The 26,953-nt window shown below is 38.5% G+C and overlaps 1 protein-coding gene across 1 annotated transcript in view; it reads right to left on the bottom strand.

Annotated features, from left to right (window-relative positions):
- Nucleotides 1–1,763: 1,763 nt before the first annotated feature.
- PPP2R5A (protein phosphatase 2 regulatory subunit B'alpha) overlaps nucleotides 1,764–26,953 on the bottom strand; it is a 42,363-nt gene continuing 17,173 nt past the window's right edge. Inside the window, exons 2-13 of the mRNA XM_054628957.2 lie at nucleotides 26,028–26,224; nucleotides 20,842–20,943; nucleotides 16,215–16,307; nucleotides 14,028–14,158; nucleotides 13,763–13,822; nucleotides 12,448–12,556; nucleotides 10,046–10,099; nucleotides 6,961–7,011; nucleotides 6,131–6,250; nucleotides 5,915–6,042; nucleotides 3,708–3,809; nucleotides 1,764–2,988 (exon numbers count right to left, since the gene is read on the bottom strand). Of these exons, the coding sequence (XP_054484932.1) occupies nucleotides 2,856–2,988; nucleotides 3,708–3,809; nucleotides 5,915–6,042; nucleotides 6,131–6,250; nucleotides 6,961–7,011; nucleotides 10,046–10,099; nucleotides 12,448–12,556; nucleotides 13,763–13,822; nucleotides 14,028–14,158; nucleotides 16,215–16,307; nucleotides 20,842–20,943; nucleotides 26,028–26,224 (1,280 nt within the window). The 3' untranslated portion in view covers nucleotides 1,764–2,855. The remainder of the gene's footprint in view (nucleotides 2,989–3,707; nucleotides 3,810–5,914; nucleotides 6,043–6,130; nucleotides 6,251–6,960; nucleotides 7,012–10,045; nucleotides 10,100–12,447; nucleotides 12,557–13,762; nucleotides 13,823–14,027; nucleotides 14,159–16,214; nucleotides 16,308–20,841; nucleotides 20,944–26,027; nucleotides 26,225–26,953) is intronic.

The following is a 26,953-nucleotide window of genomic DNA, read 5'->3' as shown; positions in this document are numbered from 1 at the left end:
TTTCTGGCAGTCTTTCCTAAGGAAGTGAAAAACAGTCTTTCATCAGCAGGGCATGGAACTGTGATTCTCTGTTCTGTGGGGAATGCCTGCTCACCAACTGTGCTGGGGTGCTGGTGTCTTTTTCTTCCTTATAAGTCCCTTGTTAGCTGGGATGCCTGACTTGGCCCTGTGGAGTCTGCAGGGAGCAGGGCACCACTGTGTGTTTGCTCTGAAGCCTTTGCTGCAAGGATCCCAACTCAGAGTTTGCTTCTTCCTTCCTCTTCCAGCAGAGTACTCAGAGGAGTAAGTGTATCCAAAGTACCCCCTCACCTTCCTTCCTTGTTTCTGGCATCTGAGGAAGCCTTTTGGGACAAAATTTCCTACTTTCAGCTGGCTTCCAGAGCAAATTAGGGCACTTGACAGAGCAAATTAAGGCACTGCATTGACCAGACAGCCTTAAACAGGGGAGCAACAACTCATTGCAGTAAGAGAAAGAAAATAGCAGTGCTGGTTGTTTGGGGGAAAGTGTTTGCTCAGGGGACAAAGATGTTTGTATGGGAGAAAGGTGGTGTCCAGTCCCCACCTTATCTTCAGCATCTCACAAGGATGGCTCCTGAACAGCTCAGCCTAGTGCACAGCAAGGGAATGAGATTAAACTGGGCAAGACCAGCAAAGGCCAAACACTGCATGGCTGAAGCAAAAAGAGCTACTCCATCCCTGGGTTATGGGGAACAGGACAGAAACCAGAATGCCCCACACTTAACCCTTCCACATCAAGAAAACCCCCAGACTTTACTACCTAACAGCCTTTGCTATGACAGCTGAGCTTTCTTGATGCCTCACTGCCAAAGGAACACCCAACTGTTCCTTGAACAAATGATATTTTTTGGATTTTCCAAAAAATATAATTTTCTATTCTTAGATTTTACAAAAAACAAAGAACAACAACAAATTAGAAACAATTGGAACCAGTTCTGATGGTGCCTACTGCATTTTTTTCTTCTTTTTTTGCTAATGAGGTCAGAGAAGGTAAGCTGGAAGACAATGTAGCTGCAGCTGTGGGGTGAGTAGAAAGCATAGTTAAATAAAGGATAAACTCCTTTTTGCAGTATGTACTGTTTCTTTCCCCTCAATAAACTCCCACAGCAGTCCACTTCAGTCACTACATCTCAGCTGTCAAGATGTTTTGTTTTATAAGGAAATGTTACAAGAGCAGACCAGTGATGCCAGCCAAGAAACCTTTCTTTTACATACCTATTTATAGGAGCAATCCTGACAGCAAGTGTTGCACAATTTGGAAGGCTATCTTACAGCTCCTCTGTTTTTTGGGTTTTTTTATTAGTCCCTATTTGTAACTTTGGGAAAAACTTGTCACAATTACAAAATGGCAGTGATTCATTCCTTGAACCCCTGCAAGGTGTTTGGTTCCCCAACATTTGTGTAAGTTTTTTTCATTTAGGCTCTGGGACAGCTGAACAAAGTTTGTCACACACTGGGAACTTTATTTTTCTAAAGGCAAAAAGGCACTGAAGCACTAAACCAAGATGAGCTTGTGCTTGTGACTCTTTCCCTTCAGGCACTGCCAGTCCCATGCCCTCTGTGAAACAACTACTTAGACACAAAAATGAAGCAACAAGTGCAGTACAGTTGGCTCAAAGAGTGGAGCAGGGACTTACCCACTTCTGCCACTCAGTGAAAAGCCACACTGGACAGTTAAGAAGTGTTTGGAACAGCCATTCTAATTCTCCTGGCCTTCAGAAACACAAAGATGTGAGGTACAGCACTAAATACAAACATAAAGACTTTATTGAATGCTGCTCAATTCCCCAAAGATCTTTCATTACAAAATTTTTCCACACAACTGCAATTTAAGAGATTGGAATGGTACTCTGATAAAAGATGTGAAAAAATACTTGATCAAGTAAACAGACAAGACTTCTATTGTCAACTTTCCACCTTTAAAACACACTGCATTTTCTTTAAAGAAAACAAGGAGTAATTTCTTGACATTCTTTCCTCCTTACTTAAAAAAAAATATATATAGTAATGCCAATTTTGGTCTCATTCTTCAGTCCATGTACTAATAGTACTGCAGAAACACCCAAGATGGGTCTCTCTTGGAGACTGCAGCACTCTGGAGGGTCCTTGGGCTGATGAGGAGCATCATTGATGGGCTCTCCAGAGGAAGCTCCATCCTCAGCTGTAGCAGGAGGAAATCCCTAACTAGCCCAGGACCCGAGAGGCAGCAGGAATGGGGGAGAGGCCCTGGCCACCCCAACCTGTTGCAGCAGATTCTCTCCCTACCCTGCCTCCTTTCTGATGTGAGCATTGTAGAAATCTAAATCTGAATCCAATCAGAATTCAAGGACAGCTTCTGTATCCGAGTTCCTTTCAAAGCTGTCAGGGGCATGTACTGAGTATCTCAAGTTACTGGTAACGTACCTTGGTTTTATTTGAGAAAATACAGCACAACTAGAAGCCTTTTCTATCATCTTAACCAAAGTATGCAGCAATGTGAAAAGCACATATAAAACAAGGAAAAAATGTGTATGTAGCAAACTATAACCACCTATGTGCAACACAATCAAAATTCAAGTCATAATTCTCACCACTCCCGTAATTATTTCACTCATTAAGGATGAAAACTCAGTTCTATGAAACATTGGAAGTGACAGTATATCAATAATTAGACAAATTTACAATATGTTGTGGTAATGACATCACTTAACTGCTGTATTTAAATTCAAATCTTTACATTTGCCAGAGAAAAAAATTGGCTGTTTCTATTATACTGATGAGGTTTCTTTTGCAAATCCTTATATATTTCAAAAGGGTACAAAAAAAGAATGTCTGCCGAGTGGAGGTGGTCATTTCTTTTATTTGGCACTTGTGTTGTGTGCATTGAGCACGTTGTGAGTGCTGTTCTGCTTTTCTGCCATCGCCTTCTTAAGCTTTAACTCCTCCAACCTTCTCCACAACTCTTCACGTTCCAATTCTTTCTTTTTCTCTCTGAAGAAAAGGGTGAAAGATCAATTTCAGATCTCTGTTTTAAGCACAATCTGGAGACACAGTGACTTAACTGTGACTTGCATCTACTAATTCCACTTTGAAGTTTTTCTCCAAAGCTATTTTTAGAAGCAATTACAGTTTCCTCAATTAAAAAGAGAGAATAACAAATAAGTAATGGTGAGTGGTGAAAAAGTACCTTTGCATTTCCTGGAGCAGACAATTGCTGTAGGGTGGCTTTGCACAGCTGGCTGCTGCTGCTTTAAGGAGGTTTTTTATCACATGCACACAAATTAAGGGACTGAGAATCTTTGTGGGGGAGGAACAGAGCTACCACTAGGAGGCTGGGCAGTGGTCTCAGCTGGCCAAGGGTCCCCTGTGCCCTGCCTCCCTGACCCCAAGAGTGCTGCTGAGTAGGTCAGTAGGGTAAGCACTGGTTCTGCTGAGCTGTGAAGAATTCTCCAGCTCCATTCCCTTCAGACACCTGAAGCAGCACAGGCAGCAGCAGCTGAGAGCATTTCCCCAGCCAGGAGGGAGCACAGTCCCTGCCCCTGCCCGGGCAGGAGGGAGCTGGGGCCCTCCCGTCCCTGCCCCCGGGCACTGCCTCACTCACGGCTCACCCAGCAGCAAACAGCTCCATCAGAGCCCCACAGGAGCAAAGCAACAGCCACAATCACAGCCTGGACACATTCATCAGGGGAGCCTGGGAAAAGGCTCAGTACCTTTGCCTTTCTGCTTTGTACGAGCTCGTGAGTTCATCAAAGAGCTTGCCATTCATTTCCATCAGGGTTTTCAGCACGTTGTACACCAGTGCCACAATGGTTCTGAAACAGGAGCACAGCCATGAGATCTACTAAGTGACAAAATTAACTTCAGAAAACAGGCATTTGATTTCTCTTTTGGATTCCAAGCTTCTTATTCAAGATACTACTGTAAGGTCCGGGAGTTTCTGAAACAAAATCCTCTCCATTTTATTAATTTACAGAGGAAATTATAGTTTAGTTAAACATTTTTTGAAATGGCTATTTAATCTTAAATTCCTGACTCCTGTAATTGCACAGGATATAATTATTCATGCTGTGGCTGTACTTTAAAGCCATTCAATTATGTGAACCTTTAATAAACCAAGTTTTAACAACAACTGTAATACTTGAGCAATGAAATATGAGAGTCTAGAAAAATAAAACTTCTGGCTTGTAGCTTCAAGAAAGCAGCAGACAAACCACAGGCTTAGTGTGGTTTAGCACACAAAGCTCTCCTAGCAGTGTTTCTGGGCAGCAAGAGTCTTGCTAGAGAGCTAGAATCAAGAACATCAGATAATGGATTTGGGTACCTCAGTTTCCTTGAGAAACTCACCAGCTTGAGCAACACTGGCTGTGTGTTACATGGCTGCCTGTATTCCTTACCACCCTTCTTTCTGTGAAAGTATTCACATTTCAATAAACCATCTTAAACATTACCTCCTTTAAACCTACTCATCTTTATACAAAGAAATAAAAAACCAATAAAATTAAACATTTAAATGCCTGTCATTAAGCTTAATCACTAAGCAAAAAGCAGGTAAGTTGTCTTCTCTGTTTTCTCCCTCACTAGCAGTTCCCCACTGACTGCAAAGCTGCAGCCCTGTGACCTTGAAAAGGAGTCAAAAAAACCCCTAAGGAAATAACCAAAGAACCAGGTTTGCCTTTTCAGTGCACTCTGTCCATCGTGGCACTAGGAAATCTCCCAGCTGTTCATGAGAGCCTTGTGCTCATTCCATTCAAAATGTACAGCATCCTTTGCCTGTTTATACACTTACTTTTTTAATTTGGTTTTTTTTTTGGTACCCTGGCTTTCATGTGGTTTGAGGCCAAAAGCTTATTTAATGTTTTGGTTTTCTGAGAGGAAAAGTTGGATTTTGAGCAAGAACTTGAGTCCATATCAGACAACCAGATGGATAAAAGCATCTTTTGCTGCCCTCCAAAAGAGATTAGAATCAAAGGATTAGACTTTCTTCCCCAAACTTCCTTGTCCTCAAGGAGGCAATTATCCTGTGTCTTCTACTTCCTTCATAAAGGGCAACTTCTGCCTGCAGATAGGGAAAGAGGGACATCCTCCAAATTTGTTGAGGTCCCAAATACATTGATGGTCCAAGGATTATTCCCCCAAGTTTATATTCAGTCTCAGCTGCTGTGTTTGCAGCTAGACACAGCATCTAGATAAACCCAGAATAACTGCAAAGCCTCCAAGGGCTTAAAACGGGACCTGTGTTTTACTGCAGGGCTGTGGGAGGCTCCTGCTCACCCTGGCTTTTGCCTGTACAAGCTTTATATTCTGCACACTAACTTGCAACTTAATTCAGGGTGCTGGCACCAGCAAGCTTTGCTTTGCAGCATTTCAATACCATTACTGCTTCTTTCAAACACAGGAATACCAATATTTAACTTGTGGCACTAAATATAAAGTGAAGTAGTCACTCATTTCTCAGTCCTACCACCCTTTACAAGGGTTGCTATTCTCTGATAGGATCTTTTCCTCTTCTCATCTCACTGATCAGCAATAAACACTTGGGAAGACACAGACAGCTGTATTCATCTGAAGTATTAACAGACAGCAAAGCATAAACAGAAGCAACCCTTGGAAATGGTTTTGGCCTAAGTAGCATTAATTTGCATTTTGAACTAACACAAAGGATCAGATGTGATTACAATATAGAGATCATCATCCAATTTCCTCACACTTTTTCAATAAATTTCAGGTTTCCATCATAACAGTGCAGAACAGTGAAAGAACAACACAGCTGAAAGTGACACTTGATTTAACACCCAGAATGTCATGGATTTCATCTGATTTAAGTAAAAATGAAGTCACATTTACAAGCTCCCAATCCAAACCTGAAAGAGGGGACAATTTATTTATGGTGCTACAGATAAAGTGAAATGTTACATACGGATTCCAGTGTTCTTTGGAGATCTTGTACAAACTGCCAAACATAATTGGTAGAATTTTATCAATGTTCTCCTCAATCAGGCTAAGAATATATTCATTATTCCAGAAGTACAAAGCTCTTTCTGCAACCTGAAACACAAAGTTAAGGGTTCATAACAACCATAAAATAAGTTACCACAAGGTTTGCTTGGGATTTTTTTATACTTATTTTATTTACCTGAAAATGTGAACTTGACACACTCTTGGATATTTGCTTAAATAAAGGCTCTTCTATTTTTTTGAATTGTGTTGGTTCTATAACATCTAAGATTTCTTCAATTTCACCTAAAAACATTACCTGTTAGTTTAGAAAGAAAAAAAAAGGATGAGAATGTTTCATATCACCCCTGTAAACAGAAGCACACAAAATACAGCTTATCCATTAGTTATGAATCCTGCAAAGAACACTGTTTGTCATTACAAGGCATTTGGACATTCACAGGGGTTTTTTGCAGCCTAAAAGAAATCAATCATCACTCTCATCTAACAGGTTACAGCTCTCCTCTTGGACTTCTTTTGTGTAAATACTGAATAATTCACCAAACTGCTTCTGCAGAAAATGGGATTTTACAGTTACAAAATAAAAAAATTAGGGCATCTTATTTCAAGAATGGTTGCAGAGATTATCAGAGATCACCAAAGTAGCTTTTAAAGTGATAAGCAGTTAATTCCCATATAAAATTGCAACCAGCAGAACTCTGTGTAGCTGGCACAGAAGAATTTGTCACCACTTGCAGAAAAAGAGACAACAGTGTTAAGGGACCCACTTTTAAAGAGTTGTTGGGGATGGATTCTGGTGGGACAAATCAAACTCCTGGTTTTTAAGCTCATTTTAACTACATAGAGGAAACCAGACTGCATCACATGACAAGGGTGAGTGCCTCAAGAAGCTTCAAGAACTGCAAGTTTTCTGCAAGATCTCTTGAACAGCATGGCAGAGAGGTTTGTGAATCTGCCCCACGAAATTTCACATCACAGCAGACACCAGAAATGAGACACAAAACCAACCTCTTTCTGACTGCATGTTTTTGGCCAAAATTTGAGCAATCCTCTGATTACCTGTATGAAAAACACAAACATGTTAAAGCAGGATAAGTTTCTACTACATACTAGATAAGAAAAAAAAAGTACTGGTTTGCTTTTCTTTATTCATTGGTTCAATGAAAACTGAATAAACATCATTTAAATGTTTGTCTTGTTTAGGTTATCAGAATAGCTCAGACCCCTATTGCTTTGTGTGCCTGTGATTATCCATTCACACTCTGCCCCCATCCCAGTACTCACATGAATTGACAGGATGCTGATCACACCAAAGCATCACAAAGTGAAGTTAAACTCCCTGTAGCTAAATCTCACAGAATATTTTTTTTTGTCTTCTACTCATCCATACTTTGGGGAGCACCTGCCTTGGCATCAAAGGTTTGAAGCTTGAGAGGAAACAATAAATGCTGACAGGGCTCTAGAGAGGAGCCATGGCCTCCAACTCTTCCTTTTCTCTGCCACAATTTGACATGTTAGACTGGAAACTCAAGTAAGAAAGACATGAACTTACAGAGAAAATGTATTCTAGTATCTACATTTGAAACTACCTTACAAAAGACTGGAAAAACAAAACCTTTGGGAAAATTAATTGGAAAGTACAGCCCCCAAGAGGAATGGAGGGAATACAGCAAAGAAAGGCTGGAGGCATTTTTCCTAGAAATAAACATCTCACATGGCATCTAAATTACAAAATGAATTATGGCTTTAAAAAAAAAGAAAAAAAACCCTGCAACTATATTCCAGAAGCAGAAACATTCTCAGAGCCTTATAAACTTTCATTCTGAAGAAAGGACTTCTACTTTGTATGATACAACAGCACCTAACTGATCATATCTAAAGGGAAAACTTTCTCAATTATTTAAATACCTTCTATATTTGCTTTTGTCATGTTGTTGTTTTTTTCCTTCAGCTTTCCAGCTGGCTGCTTTATTAAAAACAACATGGACTATCAAAAGTGGCTTTCCAGAGAAAAAAAGTTAGTAAGACTAAAGTGCACTTCCCAGCACAAATTACTGCAAGAATTTTAAAATATATTTTGCTTAAGAAGCATATTCCCAACTTGATAAAGAAATAACATGTTCTGAGTGTAACAGTGCACACCTCAACAAGACACCTATTCCTTGCTCCTCCTTGGAGTATCAGTTTCCAGCTTGACTGTGCCTTTATATTAAAAAGCTGATACCTGCACATTTATGTTCATGGATTGCTGCTTTCACTACACAAGATCAATATTCTTCCCTGAGCTACAGGATTCCCATGAAGTGGGTACAACTGTAGGCACCTGCTGGAAAACTGAACTCATGTACAAGGACTGCACATTTAGCCTGATTTCCTCCATGTAAAGGCCATTGCACTCAGCAGGGTTAGGTAACAAACCCCTCTTGTCAGCTCTGCAAACATCAGGACTGACCTGAGGCAGACTACCATAGCTACAAGAGCTTGGATTGAATGTCCTCCAAATTGACCCTGAGTGACAATCCCTGCCAGAAAAATAACAGTAAGGTATGTGTGAAGACAGCCTTCTGATGGAGTTCTTAAAATATTACTTGACCTAAAGCCAAGAAAAATTTCCAATGCTATCTCATCAGTTGACCCAAATTTTAACATTTACTTTTCAAGCATTTCAGAAAGTTTCTTAAAGCTTCACTTCTTATCTTACTGACTTTAATTCCTTTATAAAACAACTTTTACTACACACCCGAGTTACAACCAAGGCAGTGACTCTGCAGTGAGTTCTTGTGTCTTCTCCAGCCTGAATTCACCTTTAACTGATTGAGAAGCAGCCACAATTATATAGACCACAGTCCAGATGAGGCTCAGAACTGCCCTGCTCCAAAGCCCTGCCTTCTTCACAGCAGTTTGGGCTTGGATCCTGCCCCACACTTGTGTAAATTTGTGTCAGGAAGTTCTGACCTTGTCACGCTGTCACTTCACTCAATCTTGCAGGTTTTTACGTAACACTCCACATTTTCTGCTCACATGTCAGCTTTAACTGTCAAAATGCCTGGGTTGTTTCCTCACTTGGCTTAAGGAATACAGGTTACACAATTCCCTTCTCCTCTCCCTATCCCACAGAATAAACTAACTGACCAGTGTGGCTGGGAACACTGCAGCACAGGGGGGGAAAGATGCTTCAAGCACACAAGGCAAATCCATAGACACGAATAACTGGTCAGCTGAAATGGCTGTGCAGAAAACAAGCTTCCTGAAAGGGCACTCAGTCAAGATCAATGTTGTTTTCCCAAAGCTGTTTATCCTTTTTTTTTTTCACAGAAGAAAATTTAGGTCTTGCAGAAGCTCTTCATTTTACTGTCACAAAAGGGTATAAGTATTTAAATACCAACGTAGCCCTGATGGAGATATTCCTGATTGTCCAACTAAAAGCAGTTTCTTTTATAGCTGGCCTGACATCACTCTGTGTCCTCAGGAGCTGCTGCACTGCCCTGAGCCTCTGCTCTCCATGGGCCCTGCCAAAGCCTGAGCACAAACCCTTTCTAGCTGAGCTGTCAATATGTGTCACAGCAGACTCACTCTGGCAAAAGGCACAGATGCCTCAAGCACCTGAGTTTTGGCTGCCAAGAGACACCCCAGGAACTGAAGAGGACAGACAGAAACACCACATTTGGAATTTCAGAGTTCTTTCTGTCTAAATGAAGTGCTGTTATTCTTTTCATCTTTTATTGCGGGATTGTTTATTCCCTAAAATATTTCAACTTCCATGCACTGGCTAAGCACAAGCAATCTGTACCAAAACCACTGAAATTTTAGTTTTTATGAGGAGAGAATACAGTCATGACATGCTTTCTAATTTGGGGTAGTTTGGTTGATACCAGAAGTTCAAACTTATAGTTAAATCTGTGCTCTATCATGGCTCTATCTTTCAAACTCAGAATTTTCTTAGCTATTCTAGATTTCATTTCCACCCCCCAAAAATTCCTACCTCTCCATCTTTAATCAGGATAACACAGCACTGCTGCACAATTCAAAAGGTTACACTGCAATATTTAATAGAAATTAAAAATAGAAAGATATCCAACTGAAAAACACTTACAGGCTCTGTTAAAGTTGTGTCTTTTTCCAGGAACTGTACAACACAATAGGCAAGCTGGAATGTAAGTCATATGGTTATTTAGTTTAAGCAGACACTGTTTGGACATTGCAGCACTACTGAATATCACAACTGCTAATGGAAGCACTTCAGATCATGGGGGGAACCCAACCCAAGACACCCCTACACAGCCAGTTCATATTAGTCCAAACTAAACAAAACAGCAATTAAAGCAGCAAGATATACAGGCCTGCTCTATCTTAAAAAAACTTCCTGCATACCAAAAATCATCTTTTCTTTTCAACCTAGAAAATTATTTTTAAGCTTGGCAGATATTTCCCTAACTCAGATCCCATATCCAAACAGATTTTTCTTAACATCAACTCCTGTGTTAACAATACAAAGCTATCACTTTCAAACATCTATTTTGGGGTAAAAAAGGCCACACATCCAGTAAAAACCAAGTTGTGACAGAGGTTTGACTGAGCACACATTGCACATTGCTCAGGTGACATCTAGAGCACACAGCATCCAGGGGTAAGATTACAAGTGAAAGAATTTGAACATATTCCAAGGCCAAAAGAGATGAGGCAGCTGTTGCCCAGCTGAGTGTCCTGTCCTTTGCAGCAAGGGCCAACAAGTGCCTGGGGAAAGGTGGAAGGAATGGGGAGCCATAATGTGATCAAAGCACCAGCACTGCTCTCCCAGCCTCTCCTGCTTTCGTGTGGGGCCTGCTCAGGCCAAGGATATTTAATGTTACATAATTACTTACACTTTAATTACTGAGCACACAGTTGAGCAAGTAAACAAGCATCCCATGCAGAAACCATACAATAATGCTATTACTGAACTAGTTACAATCTTTCTTAGATTCCATTACGACTGATTTTAAAAAGTCACATTATTTCACAATATAAAGCAAACACAAAACTATGTGATAGGCATTACATTTCAATACTCAGGATGCTTGAATTTAAGCAGCACCTTTCTTTTTTTTTATTATGCCAAAGCAGATAATTATAATGCTGTAATTGCAACAGGTCTAATGTCTTTCTTTTGCCCTTAGGCTACTGATGCATTTGTATAGACTCAAAAAATAATAAATGTCACACATTAATCTCCCAAATCCCATTTTATGTGTATATTCAGTACAGTAATGCTTTACTGCTCAAAGACACAAAGACTCAAGCTTAGTTCATCTTCAAGGCTTTAACTTTTAAGGGAAGGCTCTTCTTTACTCAGCAACAAAGCAACCAGGCCACTTGGGATTGCAAAGCAGATTTAGCACTGGCTTAGCTCTTTGGGATAAAATGAAACACACAGTGCTGTGTGTGCACCTGGCACCAGTGTTTTATGAAGGGACAGAAGACTGGCCTGGTCAGCAGGAAGAATGTGACTTTCAGGTACAGCTGAATTAATAGGGCCCTTTCAGTAGCCATGAACTGGATTAAATGTACCCCAGAAAAAAGGGGAGTTTGCTGCACTGATCTGTCAGTGAGAACACCTCTGGGAGGTGACTGGGCCCTTTCATTTCACTGACTCATTTCATGGAGCAGCAAGGCAGTAAATCACAAAGACAAGTGATTTGCTTAATTTAAAACTTCATATGAGAATTAGGAATTGAGTGAGCTCTTCACTTGATCCTGTTTGTAGGCTATATAGTCACAATGACTTCACTTCAATTAGAAAACCATTTTCTTGTATCTTCAGTCTGTATTAGTGAGCTAAGTTAAAAATCAAGTTTTAATTAGCCACAGCAGAATTACTTCCAAGTTTACATCAACCATATTCAATACTTGAAGTGCCATATGTCTGGAGAGGATACAGATTATTCCTCAAATGAAATGCTGAATGTCTGTGGCAAGTATAAGAATCAAAGTCAGCTGAAGAACTGCAGCATTCTGACAGCGTGTCATGGATCTACATAATTCCTGCCTGATCCAGAGAGCTACTGTGCACTTCTGCTATTTATAAATGGAAACAACATTCTCCCTCCCACCCCATCACTGGTGCAGCTTTAGAAAGAAAAAAACACTTCTGAAATAAATACCTGGCCATACCCAAGGGTCCTTTACACCCAGCATTTAAGTTACAGAAAGGAAATGACAACAGCACAAGGCCCTGGGATTAAATGAAGGTTAAAGTGTGACAAAACTACAAGCAAAAAAGCTTCCAACTTCAGCTGATATGTCTTTCACTCACTGGTACATTCTTTCACTTGTAATATATGCCAAATAATACCTCAAAATTAACATTTAGATATAAGATCTGGAAGACTTTTTCTAGAAGTGACTGAATTGGTAAACGTTTTGGAATATTGATATTATAACACATAGTGCTTTAAATTTCATTTCAAATGTAAATACAAAAACCCCACCACTCTTAAAAAATAGGCAAAAGCTTACCTGTGCATGAAACAAAGCTAATCCCTTTGCAGTATGCATGGGAATCAGAACTTTCATAAGGAACTGTTTGTGTTCTGCTTTCAGTGGCAGTGCAAAACCATTGATAATACTGAAAACATGAATAAGCAGGATTTATTTTTATTAAAAAAATAATTTTTTTCCTAGCAAGTCAAGAATTTCTGTAAGTTCAACTGAAACTCCATTTCTGATTCCATTTTTAAACCTGATTATTTTGAAGCCATAAAATAGCTCAACATGTGCACAACCTTTGAAATGCTGGTATAATGAGAGTTTAGACTCTTGGTAAGGAATACCAGAGAATCATACTAGAAGCTGAATAATACCCATTAGATGAGCTGAAGTATTTTTATCATCCATTAAATAAAATCATCTACAGAAAGTCCTGTTGTCTAATTGCAAAGCTTAGACAGATGTATCAGGAGGCTGATCCATCTCACCCACCATCACTAGCAACATGCAGAGAAAAAAGACTATGCAATTTTAATAGTGCACTTTAAGCACTTGTTTTGAGATTGTTGAACAACCTTTCCCTTCAAAAACTAAGTTTAAAAGTTATCTCATTGATTCAGTCCTCTTATATTTAAGAGTTGATGAGCTATAGATCAGACAGAAGTCCTTCAGGAAAAGTTTAGTTTCTCTTGCCCCTTACATTTCAGGAAAATCTGAGAAAATAATGGGATCCCTATCACTTGATTTTTCATGAAAATTTGTTCCACAATAGCTTCACCATATTTGTATTTTCAGTCAGATCAATAATACAATTTTCTCCTGTGAAATGCATGACAGTTTTGGAAAGACAGTAAAAAAAACTACCAGAGAAAAACTTCCAAGTTAAATTGAAGTTGGTGAAATAACATTCAAAAAAAAGGTAACTAAAAACCCCTAGCACTTACAAGGCTTTCCTGAAAAGAACTGAAGGAAAACCAGCCTGCTGAAGATTAAAACATTTCATTCAGCACGAGGGCAAAAGTTAACATTCATTTTTTGAATCAAAGAACAAGTCATCCATCAGGCAGAAGATAAGCAAGAGTAGATAGGTCTGACAAACAAGGACCCTTGAGAAACATTTTTTGCCTGTCATCTTTAAAACTTGCACTGAAAAAAAGAGTAATTTATTCTGTGTCCTAATTTGATATTCATGTGGTAACCCAGACAGTATTAGATTATCAGTGACTGCACTTCATCACTTGTTACTGTAATAATTCTCTTCCCCCCTCTCCAGTCCCAAAGCACAAAAGCTGAAGCAAACATTCACAATAATGTTTTATATTTTTCTGTGTGAAATCAAACTTACCTTCCTAATATCTCAAGGAGTTCAGCAACACCATTGAAGTGCTCTGTTTCATATATAAACCTGTTACCAAAAAAGACAACCATCAAAATTTGCCACAGAGGCTCAGAGATTCCAAAGAAATAACGTTTACTAAGCTTCAAATATTTGAAAGCAAGATCACAGACCAAACACAAGTCTTTCATTTCAAGAATAAATCACTGCAGACCCAGACTGTGAAGGCAAGATAAAATATTCCTCAATCTAGTCACACACAAACACAGCATACCTGAGGAAAATGTTGTTGATCTGTTTCCTGATGAATGCTCTTAAACCGAGAAATTTTCCATAAATTCTATGAAGAACTGTCTTTAGGAAATCACGTTCTCGTGGGTCTTCACTGTCAAAGAGCTCCAAGAGCTTTAAAAATTAAATAGAAATGTATTACTTTTGAAAGACTTAAGGTTTTGTTTGGTTACTACCTGATTTGAACTTTCTCTTTAATTTACATGTTTACATTAGGAAAAAAATAGAATCAGCTTAACTGGACATTTTGTTTAGATGTCAATAGTAGATTTTCAAAATTACATTTTTAATAAAGTTGATTTTTCCTAATAAAGTCATCAACTTCAATCCTTTCCGGTGTACAACAGACACTGAAGTCATTTCAGTAACTATTATACTATCAAAATAAAAATGCAATTGCAAACATGAGATTATCAAACTGTAGGTAAGTTGTTTACACTTGTTATTTAAGAAACCAGAATTAATCAAATCCATATCCTATATTTACAATTTTGTAATTAAAATCCTTTACTGCTTATCTCAAAACTTGTGTCTTGATGGTCAAGTAAAAGCATTCCTATACAATAAATTTTACAATTAAGGAGAGGGCCATAGAATAAGCACAAGATATGTAATTACTAACCAATTCCCCATTAATACAGACTAAATGCTGCAGGAGATAACAAAACTTTCCACAAACTTTTATCTTGTAGAAAGTCTTCCAAGGATACAGAGAAGACCATGCTCACTCCAAGACATTAAAAATACTCAGATCATGTTACAGACCATAATTTTTGTTGTTTTTTTTTAACCCTGCATGGCCAAGCAACAGCATATTTAGAAAAGTTAGCCGCCTTGAGCAAGTCAGTAGCAGCTCAAGCAGAGTCTCCTGCTCAGGTCTGAGCTTAGGTATGTCTGTACCAAGCAGAACAAGGGACTGGAAGCAGCTGTTCAGGAACTTGGTTCAGGCTCATTTCAATTTTATATTTAGCAGGAATTTCTCAGGGTCACTACTCCACGTTTTTTCCCATATATAGCTAGCTGTTGGTGGCATTGTCTCTGTCTTGTACTCTAGAGAAAGATCAAGTGAAATGTCAGGAACAAACTCTGCAATGCTGCTCTCAAGGACCACAGGTCAGTTTGTAAAGTGGACACCCATAGCAAATAGCTCACCAGCAGCCTCAGGCTTAAAGTTTGTGTATAAGTTGAATAAAACTGAGAAGAAAACACATATACAAGAACAGCAGAACCAATTAAGTGGAAATTAAATGAAGGTAGGGAGGGCAAGCATCCATCTTGTGGTTTTACTTTTCCTTGCTGTATTGTGATGGCCTGCTAGCACTCACTCTTCAGGGACTGAGCAAACAAGTATTTTGACAAACAAAATTTGGCAAACACACATTTCAACACAGTGAAAAAATCCTCACTGAATTCACCTCAAACCAAAAATTGTTACTGCATTCTACACTGTAATTCTCTAAGAAGTTATATTTAATATGAAATCTCACTTCATTTTCTTGCTCATAGTTGCTTTGCATGGTAAAGCATGACTTTCCTAAATAATTTCTTACTTGATTTTCCTTCCATGGTTAATACACAATAGTAAAGAGAATTACACTATCCAGGCACAAGTCAAGAGGTGTTGAAACACATTTCATGTACAATAAGAGCATGAACTTTTTACAAGAAAAAAGCTTGCTGTAAGTTTTCCCATGGTAAAAAAATTTTAAAAACAATCATAGAAGGATTACAAAAATATAATTACCACATTGTTGATTTGGCTAGAATTAAGTTACAAATCATGAAAAACAGAACTTAGAAATCCCAAATATCTTGCACTGCAAAGCACTGAGGTTGATATCTGAAAACAAAGTGTTCCTGAATTTACTAAATACATATAGGCCCTGTGTTGATTTGGCTGGAATTAAGTTACAAACCATGAAAAACAGAACTTACAAATCCCAAATATCTTGCATTGCAAAGCACTGAGGTTGATATCTGAAAACAAAGTGTTCCTGAATTTACTAAATACATATAGGCCCTGTGGTATGATGTGCTGTTTATTTAGTGGTTGGCACCAAACCACTGCTGCAACAACTGAAATTTACCCTGTGTCAGCAGGAAAGCTGATAATTTAAGCTCCAGAGGTGATCTTTAAATGCCACTTTCAACTTTCCCAGTCCCCCCTTACCTGCTGTACAAATCTCTGGTCAATGTATCGCTTCGCAATGCTGGGCTGAAAATCCGGGCTCTCCAAAAACCTCAGGAAAAACTCATACACCAACTACAAACATGGAAATGAAAATTCCAGTTAGTAAGTACACCACAACATAGATCTCAGCCTTGTCACCACCACCAAAGGCTGTGGGACTATTCACGTGCTCAGAAAGTACAAAAGGAATCAAAGCCTAACACATCACTGCTTAACCACAGTTCCAACTGGAATTTACTGAAATAATTACAGTAAGTACCCAGAACACTTTAATTCCCAGAAGAGTCAAAGCTTAATAAATAATCTACTGAAAATACCACTAGTGGACAGAAAACAAGTTCTAAGTGTTACATTCCTGCCATGTTAAGAAACTGATTATGCAGAGATGGGTTACCAAACATTGAGCAGCACTGAGAGTTAAATTAGGTGCTCTAATATTACATAATTCCTAAAGAGATGAAGAAACATCTACTAAGTGTTCCTGAAATTAAGTTTTGACCACAAACTCTGAAAAAGAAAAGTTGTATTAAAACAGCTGAATGAACTCACAGAAACTGAAAGAATTCTGATTAAAATGAGGCTTCTATATCTTAAAAACTCATTTGTAGCATATTATTTCTACTTAGTTCAAGCTCCTATTTGCTACAATCCCACAATGCCCAGAGATAAAAATCCTGACAAGAGACAGAGCTACCAAAGGCCTGGGCCAGCAGAGAGTGGCATGAAGAGGCCAGAGCACAAGCCCCACACTTTGGGGTTCATCAGAAGTCCAAGACAAAACACTGTATTTGCATAACAATGGTAGATTAATAAAGTACACAGAAGGCACCTCTTCACTAAGGCAAAACTGAAAGATGCCTTATGTTTAGATTACATTCAGAGCTATTTGTGTTCTCAATGCCTATTTCATAACTCCATATAATTAAACAGCTGATTAGTAATAACACTACAATGCAATTTAGGTACATAATGCCATCACTGACTGGGCTTCTAAATAAAACCCATGCAGAGCTGTGCTCATACTCAAAGGCATGAATTTCAACTATTACCACTCTGAGGACTCAACTAAACTGAGAGCCAACACCTGAGTAATTCATAATTATAATTAGGAAGCTGACTTCAGAAAAATGCATGACAGTAAGTACTTTCATGTAGAACATTTGAGCTGACAGTTACTTATGCATAGCCCCAAGGAGGGTGTGCTGCATCTGCAAAGCAGAGGCTCAGAAACTCAAGCTACCATTCCCTTTGTCCCCCTCTGACCGAGTGCAAGAAGAGCTTTTCATATCAGCAGTTTACATAGAATAACAGGATTGTTAGGGTTGGGAGGGATCTCTGGGAATCATCTAGTCCAACCCCCTCCCAATCCAAACATGCCCATTCTACTGATCTTTTTCAAATTAGCAGCCAGATAAATTTGTATAGAAATGGGCAACATATGGCCAGAGGGAGGTTATATAGCACAGCCTCATAGGGATTAATTTTGGAATTTAATTTAATTCAACATTTCTGTAATAAATTCCTATATGAATTATTTCTATCAACAGAACAGTGACAACAGTAAAGAACAGCCATGTGTGATAACTGCCACAATATTAGAAGCTACCACCAGGGGGAAAAATAGAAAATAAAAGTTTCTATAAAATAGAAAATAAATGTTACCCACAAGAAAGGACAAGTTGACCCTGAAGCTCTAGAAAAATAAATACAGGATGAAACTCAAAGATTGCAAAGTCACAGTCGGAGTTCCAAGAAAAAGCTCTGCCAAGCATTTGCAAGCCCTAAAGCTGAGAAAGGGTTAACCATAGGATGATTCAGATCCATCCTCACAGTGAAGCTATGGAAGTGACACATGAAATCCTAGGATATTCCAGGAAGATACTGACAGCATAGACAGAGATGCACAGACCTACATGTGCTCGAGGAAATTGATTAAAACCTGGAAGGATACAGAGAAAGAGCCACCAGAATTGCCATGGGATAGAACACAGTTTCTAAGAGTGAACACCATACTGGCATATTTTGTTTTCCCTAAAGGACAGGGGAGGAAGGATAATTACAGCTTCTTTCCATAAATAAATACACTGACTGCAATAGACATCAAGCAGATGAACTAAGTGAAAAGCACAATGCTGCAAATCTTGTAACAAGCTGTCCAAGATTAAATTCGGGACATCAACTGGGTATGGCATCAAATAACTTTGGAAATCCTGGTGAGATACATGAAAGCCTCTTTATCCAGGGCATTTTAGGAATCAAGTTGCAGTGTCCATTTCTGAGTAAGTCAAACTCCCCCTTCTCCTGTATGCTAAAGTTTGTAAACTTAAAACCATAACAACAATCAAACTAGGGGCACCAGAACAGATTCTGGCCACAACAGATCCTACCTAAAGAGACAGGCATCCTCAGCTTTCTTAAAAGAAACATTACTTCTGGAAATACCAGATCAGGGGAAAGATGATGTAGTATTTTTTGTTCTCAAAACTGGTCTGTTTGGGTCAAAGAGCTATGAAATACAACTCCCTCTGCTTCAGTGATTCAGTCTTGCAGGGACCACTAAAATATTTATATTTATATAATTATATTATTATATTTATATAATAATATTTCTATAATATTTAAACTACCAATTCCACCACCTCTGCAACTCCCTGAGCTTCAAAATGCTTTAAATGGATGGTTTTAAATGCCAGCCTGTTCAACCTACTTTGGCTGTTACAAACCATCTTGAGCACTTGCTGCTTTAAAGCAGCATCTTACAAGTGCCACTCATTTTACTGAAGGTCTGGAGGCTTTTGTTGTGGCTACACACACTGGTAACTTACTAAGCAATTATGTCAACAGATTCAAGCAGAGAAGAGGTTCAGATTTTTTTTCTTTCCTCTCCCAGAAAACTGGCTACCTGACTGCCAGATCAGGATAGAATTTGGAATTTGTTTGTAATTATCTGTCACAAATCACAGCCACCAAAACATCCACACCTTCCCTCCTCAAGCAGTCCTTTAGACTATGCCAAAAACAATACTGTATTTTGCTGAAGAGGAGAATGGTTGTGTACAGATTTTATTCCACACACAAAATCTGACATTTCCAGCAGCTTTGTGCTCCTGAAGGGCAATGAGCAAATTATCCAACTCCGTATTCTATGGTCCAGTAGCACATCAACTGTAAAAGGACAGAGTGGGAAACACAAACTGTTTCCACTGTGCTGCAAGGAGTGATCTATTCCAAGGCAGGATGAACAACAGACACAGGAGAGGGAAATCCACAGCCAGGGACCAGACAGCCTGGCAAAAACTCCCTTAGAAGACAGCAAGGAAGAAACCTGAAAATACAATTTCAAATAATACCACAGGCTACAAACCTCTTTCAATTCCTCTCAGGCAAGCCTAAGGCACAAGTGAATGGATCACAAAATCCACAGGCCCTTTTCTATGAGCAGGACTGGAGTTTAATTATGGCCTAAAGTGAACTGAGCTAGCATTTACAAATTATACCTCTGAGACACAGGTATTTAGAAGTCAGCTGGTGCTGCTCCTGACTACAAGAGACATTTGTTTAGCTCTTGCACCCTCCCACTCAACAAAGCCAAGCCTCTGATCCAGCTCATTTACAGCCATTTCACCTACAAATCAGAATCAGCCATATATCAGAAAAAAATTATTACAGCCTTTAACCTGCAGAGTTATTTTCTGTGGTAAATTCATTCTTGTTTGGTTTAAGTCTGAAATACTATGCTGAATACATACCTTTCAGAGTCAATATTAGAAACCTAGTTTTTAAATAAGAGTTTTAAAATAAGAGCATTTGTGGATGCATTAGAACTGTAATATTAAAGGGGCAGAGTAGCATTTTAGCTCTGGAGAGGAGAGAGCAAATGGTATGCAGATGTGCAGCAGCTTAATCTACCACTACTAGGAGATGCTACTTCACTCTTCTTTAACAGATACTACTTACATAAATTCAGCAATGAACTACCCAAGATATGTGCTTGGACATTTACAGCTTCTAAGAGTTAACTGAAAATAAAATAAAATTCAGCAGCATTTCAGGTCAATCACGTGATTGATACAGCAGAGCTATAAAAATCACGAGATCCCAGGGAAGTGCAACAATGGAATAACCGTGCAACTGTTACCAAACAACGCTGAGATTGTCAAGTTTTGGCATGGAGGGAGAGAAGAAGGAGGGCATTTCTACTTGCTCAAAGGACAAATAAAGGCTATTACTCCATTTTTTGTTATTGCCACGAGAAACAGAACTGTTAATATTAATTTATATTTTATTGAAGCAACACTAAAGTTGCTCAGTTGCAGAAAACAAACCTCTTAGGTGAAGAACATAATTACAGTTTTAAGACATACATACACCACAATTTAACAGTGCAACCCCTCTGTTTTAAAAACAGTATTTAAGTCACTTAGAAGAGTTACATTCAGCCATACTTATACATGCTTTAAAAAGTACCTTTTTTTTTCCCTCTCAAGTATAAAAACTCAATTGTATTATAAAAGCAATTTTCTTGTTCTTAACAAAGGCACAAAATGATTGAAGTATCCACATCTCTTGCCTTACAAGAAGGCTTGGAAATAAAGGAATCACATACCTGTATGTGGGGCCATGAGGCTTCAAGAGTTGGTTCATCTTCTTCTGGATCAAAATCTGGGTTATCGCTAGGTGGAAGTGTTCTGAAAATATTAGAACTAATCTGCAAGCAAAAAAAAATAAATTACTTGTATCACTGTTTATATCTTCACAGATCACACTCATTAAGGTACTGCATTTATCCTGAAATCAAATGAAACGAAACCATGTAAAAAAAGTAACACAAGAATTCACTACCTCATTTTTTTCAAAACTGCAAAATACAAACAGCCAGAAGTCTGTAAGATGTCAGTGAAAATAAGAATTAGCAACTCGTGTCTCAGCTGCTTTACAAGCTTGGGGCTTTAGACATGGTCATAGTCCAGAATCTTCCCTGAAACTATGGAAGTTTTAAAAAAATCAGCTTCCCTATCAAAAACAATTTTGAACTACATGACACCAAGAGCTGTTTTTATATAAGACCACAAATAAAACATAACTAATCAATTATGATTTAATGAGAGCTCTCTCCACATAGGAGAGAGCATGTCTGTCATGTAAGGCAGACAATCCCAAAAATATATCTTATATCTACAGTTCTTTACTTGATTTCAAGATATTTCTGTTTACATTTTTCACCTTTGAATATTTCAAGATGTTTCAAGGGTTTGGAAAGTTAGAAACACACAACCATTCTAGCTTTTCCATTTAATATAGTAGCTATTTTTTGCTGAAGTTACTCTAGGTTACTTCTAGTATGATACAGTCACATCAAATCCATTTCAAAAGGACAAGTTTAAAAAGGTTTCTTCAAGGATTTTTGAAGAATATTGAAGTATGGATAGAAGACCATTCAGATGTCAAAGGAAAAATGTCATATCTTGCACAGATAGCACATGCTGGATTGAAATCTCAAACACAAACAAAAGAGAACATGCAATGCAGTTCATTTCTGCATTTTCTACCATTCTTTCAGGAACAAGTTTAACCCAACTTTTCCAATCACCTTTTAAACTCTTTTAGACTTTTTGATCAAATCTGTTTCAAGTAGCTGCTTATCACCCAAGCCTACTAAGCACAAAAGGAACCGTTTGACAGTTTGCACAAAATCCTCCTGCACATATTCCAAGGAGTCTCCAAGGTGTTTGAAGAATCTAGCACAAGGACTTTACAGAGATCCTGTAGTCACCCAGCTGGCTCTGCACACAAGAATCAGCTGCTTCATGAAACAAGATACACAGCTATTGCATAAACTGACTTTTCATTTCCTCCTATGCCCTTTGTTCTGTGTCACTGTCTCCTGTTGGGACGTGGCAAAGCTCTCCTCGATTGGAAGGGCAGTGAAGTTCTGTGTGGATAGGCTCAGCTCTGAGCTTAATGCACAGGAAAAACAACAACAACAACAACAACAAACCAAATAAAACCACCCAAAGAAACAAACAACCCCACAAAAACATTTGTCCTTTAATGTTGTAAACACAAGGGACTTGGGATTCCAAAGCTCAAGAACAAAAGGCTGGGGGGGGGGGCAGGGAGAGGAAGGGGAAATAGGAGTCAGAGAACATTAATTTTAATCAAGCTCAAAAACAGCAGTACAATCCTGGGTCTCTTATTTGCTTTGTTTACTCTTACCAGGTATTCAATAAAACTCTCCAGCATATGAATCACTTCTCCTACAGAGAATGCTCTACCACTGCTTGCAAGTGTTCTGGTGACATCTCCTGAAAACACTACTTTTTCTTTCTAGATGCATCTTGCTGAACTGAGCTGGTCAGCCTTGAGCACAGAACCCCAGAGTGGTAAGTTTCATGTCCAAAACAAAGCTACTAAATACACTTCTGTAGCACAAATAATTAGCAAGCCTCTCAGCCAAGCCTTTGGAAAACCAATTGTATGATTTTCAGAGTATTCACTACTTCCACTAGCATTATTCATCTCTAAGAATATATGAAACTTAAAATAAACCTTGTACCCCTTTTACATACTAGCCTGTCTTCCAAAAAAAAAAAAAAACAACCAACCAACCAGTTAATTTACTTTATCATGCTTGCAATACTTCTGCAAATTCTTCCCTATATCCTCTTATACTATTTAAAATATTCTTTTTCTTTCCTAAGTGGTGTCTTATTCCAAAACTGTGATTTCAGAAACACAAATCATAAAAGGTTTTTAAAGCTGGATAGATTTCCAGATAAATCCAGCACCAGCTTTCTAAACTAAAGCCCTAAGTTTTCCAAAAATGACATCAGAAAATGTGCCAGTTAGTGTAGTGAAATACAGCAATTATGCTTTATTAAAACAAAAAAGAAAAAAAGTCCCTTATTGTCTGTACATTTAATCTAAACATTTGAAAGATACTAGGTTCAATTCCAGTTTCTGAGTGTGCAGACTGAGGATACCTGGCTTATCTTAAATTCTGAATTCACAACCCATACAGCCTGTTAGGACACTGTCATTACATGAGATTTCTATATGCTGCTGGGGAACAAGGCAAGGCTGATAGGTACAAGGGGATGAAGAGTTACATTTATTGAAGAGGCACTGCTGTCATGTTCCCAAAACTGATACAAGCTAGAACTTTCTAATTTCCCGAGTTTTAAAACTTAAAATATTTACAATTGCAAACTCTAATATCCTTTTAGCTTCAGAGTGCTTTTAACTGAGAATTTCCAAACAGAGAAGACACTAGTTTTGGATGACCCAGAACAGAGGTGCACTGACTGCTGTGCTACACCTTCAAAGCCATTTGTCAGCAGAACTCCTCCTCAGCTGAAGGAAAATCAGGCTGCCCAGGGCACCAAAAAGATAACCTACAGCGTGTCATGCACATCTGTTTAGACAAAGACTTTTTAAAACGATGTTGTTCCATCCTCAGCGGCTTGAAATGACACTGGTATCATTTCCACCTCCCTGCCTCAGGATCCCAGCAGAGCAGAGCCAACCAGAGGAGCCTGTGTGACACTTGGCTCAGCAGCTATCCTGGCAACAGGGACCAGTGAAGGAAAGAATGCCAGACACCTCCTCACCTGCACAGACCCTGCCCATGCACTGGTCAGAAAAAACATTTTATTTCCCTTCCTGCTGTCTGTAAGGCATTGTTGACTTTGCCTCCCCACAGCTCGGGCGACTCCAAGGAAACCTGTTTGAAACCTGAGGCTGTTTCCTCTGTGAGCTGGAGAGAAGTTGTCCCAGGCCTTTGGAAAGAAATTGTTTCTGCTTCTGCCACTGCTGCTACTCTGGCTTTTCTCAGGGAATTTTTTAGTCTGCCTGTCCTTTACTACCAGCCAGATTATAGCTGGATTTCATTAAGGCTATTTCTACTTTTTCATCCCAAAACCATACTTCAAACTCTGCCGCAAAACTCAATTTTTTTTTTCTTTTAATGTAGGAACACTGAACAGCCTAAAAACTTAAAACCCAAGAAAACAAAAGTGAAACGGTAACTCTTCAATCTCATACAAGTTTTGCTACCAAGAAAGGCCTGGAGCCTGATGCAGGTGTTAGGTGGAGGGAGAGACAGACCCATGCAGATTTTTTTCTGAAGCTGGTACTTCGTCCTAATTCACAGCAAAGGCCTTTTCTGCTGCCAGTTGCCAGGGAGATTAGAAATACTATTCAAGCTTGGAGGGATCTTTTGTCTCAAGCTCTCAAAAAGCTCTCACTGAGCATTTAAAGCTCTCACTGAGCTTCTTCACTTTCTGTCATTTTAGGGGAGAAAAGGAGATGGAAATTTGTTATGGAAGGAAAAACAAGCATCCACAGAATCCAATCATTTGCACAACAAAAAAACCTCAAAAGAACAGCTCGACACCACCTTATCTCCAAGAAAGGAAAACAACTCCAATATAAAAGAAAACCTCCCTTCAACAAGTACTATGGGCTAGTTAGTATATTCTTTCTTCTAACAAGGGGCTACAGAGGGCACACAGAATAAGAAAATACTGCAAGGATTCAGGCTTGCTGCCACCAGCAGCAAGAAAAAAAAGAAGCCTGAGAAGAGGTGAACATACTTTGTCCTTTATTTCCTTATGCAAAAGCATTTAGGACAGAGAACCAGGTCCTTTAAAAAACGAAACTATACAAAACCCCCCAGTGTCCTAGATTTTTTTGTAAAACTTAATAAGCATCTGCTGAAACAGCCAAAACGATTAAAGGGTTCCAATAATCCTAGCCCTTCAGTATAATGGCAAAACTTCCACACTTATTTACATTAAAGATCTGATCTTCCCTATCAGCTGCCCAGAAAAACCCTAACCAAACAACAAACAAACCACCAAACAACAAACAAAATGAACCTTAGGAAAAAACTAATTTGTACTGTATAGAGAACTACACAAGTTGCAAGCTGTATATTTGAACTGCTCTGCTTATGCTCCTGAGAGCTCTTTTAAAGTCAGCATTTTATCTATGTAAACTTCACCAAAGTTTAGAGAACCATTAATGTAAATGCATGGGCACTAAAGCCATTGTTTTTACATTTCACACTTCCAGGAAAAAAAAATTCAGATGATTCTTAAATTTCAGATTATTCTCAAGTGTCATTCAGTTGCATTCCCTGTACATGGGGTATAGGCAGATCAAAAACATTACTTAAGTAGCATTTGAGAATGTACATAAACACCTGGGAAAGTCAGCAGATAACCACAAATATTTTGTTCATTATTCAACAAGCCATTAGCGGCAATTGCATGGGACAAGTCATCCTATGGTTTATAACATCAGCAAACCACTTGGGCTGCTCTAGTACAGCTCTCCAAGGCCAAAATAGTAACAAACAGCCATAAAAAGTATTTACAAAGTGGAGTTGCTTTCTTATACTGATAAACCTTTCTGCTGTCACCAGCACCTGCAGCAATCACAATCAGAAAACTTTAGCCTAATTCTCCATTGCCACTAGGAAATAAAGATAGGCAGCACTGAAATATTGCCATTTTCTGAAAGAGAACAACTTTAAAGCTTACCCAGACTGCAAGTAGCTGCAGTGTACCAGTTCTTTCACTTTAATTAACCTGAATGCATCATGTTTCAGCTAATAATTAAAACCTGCAAGTTGTTTGTTTTTACAAGCCTTTCTGGGCCAAGTTATCATTAACAAATTATATTATATTGTATAAGCAGAATAACCAACCACAATTCTGAGTTAAATGCCATTAGAGTCATAAACTGATTTTATTAAAATACAAACTATAACAAGAGCATTCTACTTACCATTTTCACTATGTCAGCATAAGCTGACTCAACAATCACTCCACGATTTGTTGAAACATATTCAACCAGTTCATTCAGTGTTGCTCTCTTGATTTCTTTGCTTTTCAGGTCTGAAACAGAGTCCATGAAGTCAAAGAGCACACAGCACTGTTGCAACTTCTGACAAAAAAGATCTTGCTGTTCATTGAAGGTGGCATCTATAAAAGAAAAAAAAACCAAACCAAACACTTAAGTCTGTAGAAGCAAACAGGATTTCTAAATCTATTTTGTTGACAAGAATTTGCATAGCTATGACTTTTTTTTTAATGTGGAAGAGTAGTGCTTCATAGTCAGCAAACTAACAGCAAATTATTAAGCAATTTTGCCCAAACTAAAACCATCTGTATATCAGAATGGAACACTCACCATCCCCAACTTATGGTACATAAAAGAAATAACGGACAAAGACAAGGCAGTAAATTTATTTACCAGCAATGAGTTACTGAATTAACTTTATTTTAAATACATAAATATTAACAAGTCTCAGTTCTCCATCACCAAAAGTCATATCCAGAAGCAGTGCATCAAACTAACCTTTCATTCATCCGATTTGTCTCATTCTGTTCCCTAATCCTTTATTATGTAACCTGCTTAAAAGCTGTAAAATCTGCTTTGAAGGAACCTTGTCTTTTTACCCCAATACAAAATGCTTCACATACTTTCAACATCATGTGATCAACGTTTCTCTGAAGAAAGAATTCCAATATTTCGAAAGGATTAATCCTGAATTTTAATGCCTTGGTCTAAATAATTTATGACAATCTTAGTCATGTAAGGGTTTTCCAGATTTTTTGGCCTATTAAGACAATGTGTTTGGCTGTGACTTAGCATTTTCATTTTAGCATTCAGTACCTCTGTAATCTGATAAGCAGAATTCCTCCATTAGC

The sequence above is a fragment of the Agelaius phoeniceus genome, chromosome 3 (assembly GCF_051311805.1).
Source record: "Agelaius phoeniceus isolate bAgePho1 chromosome 3, bAgePho1.hap1, whole genome shotgun sequence".
NCBI lineage: Eukaryota > Metazoa > Chordata > Aves > Passeriformes > Icteridae > Agelaius > Agelaius phoeniceus.
This window is presented reverse-complemented; position numbering and strand designations above follow the sequence as displayed.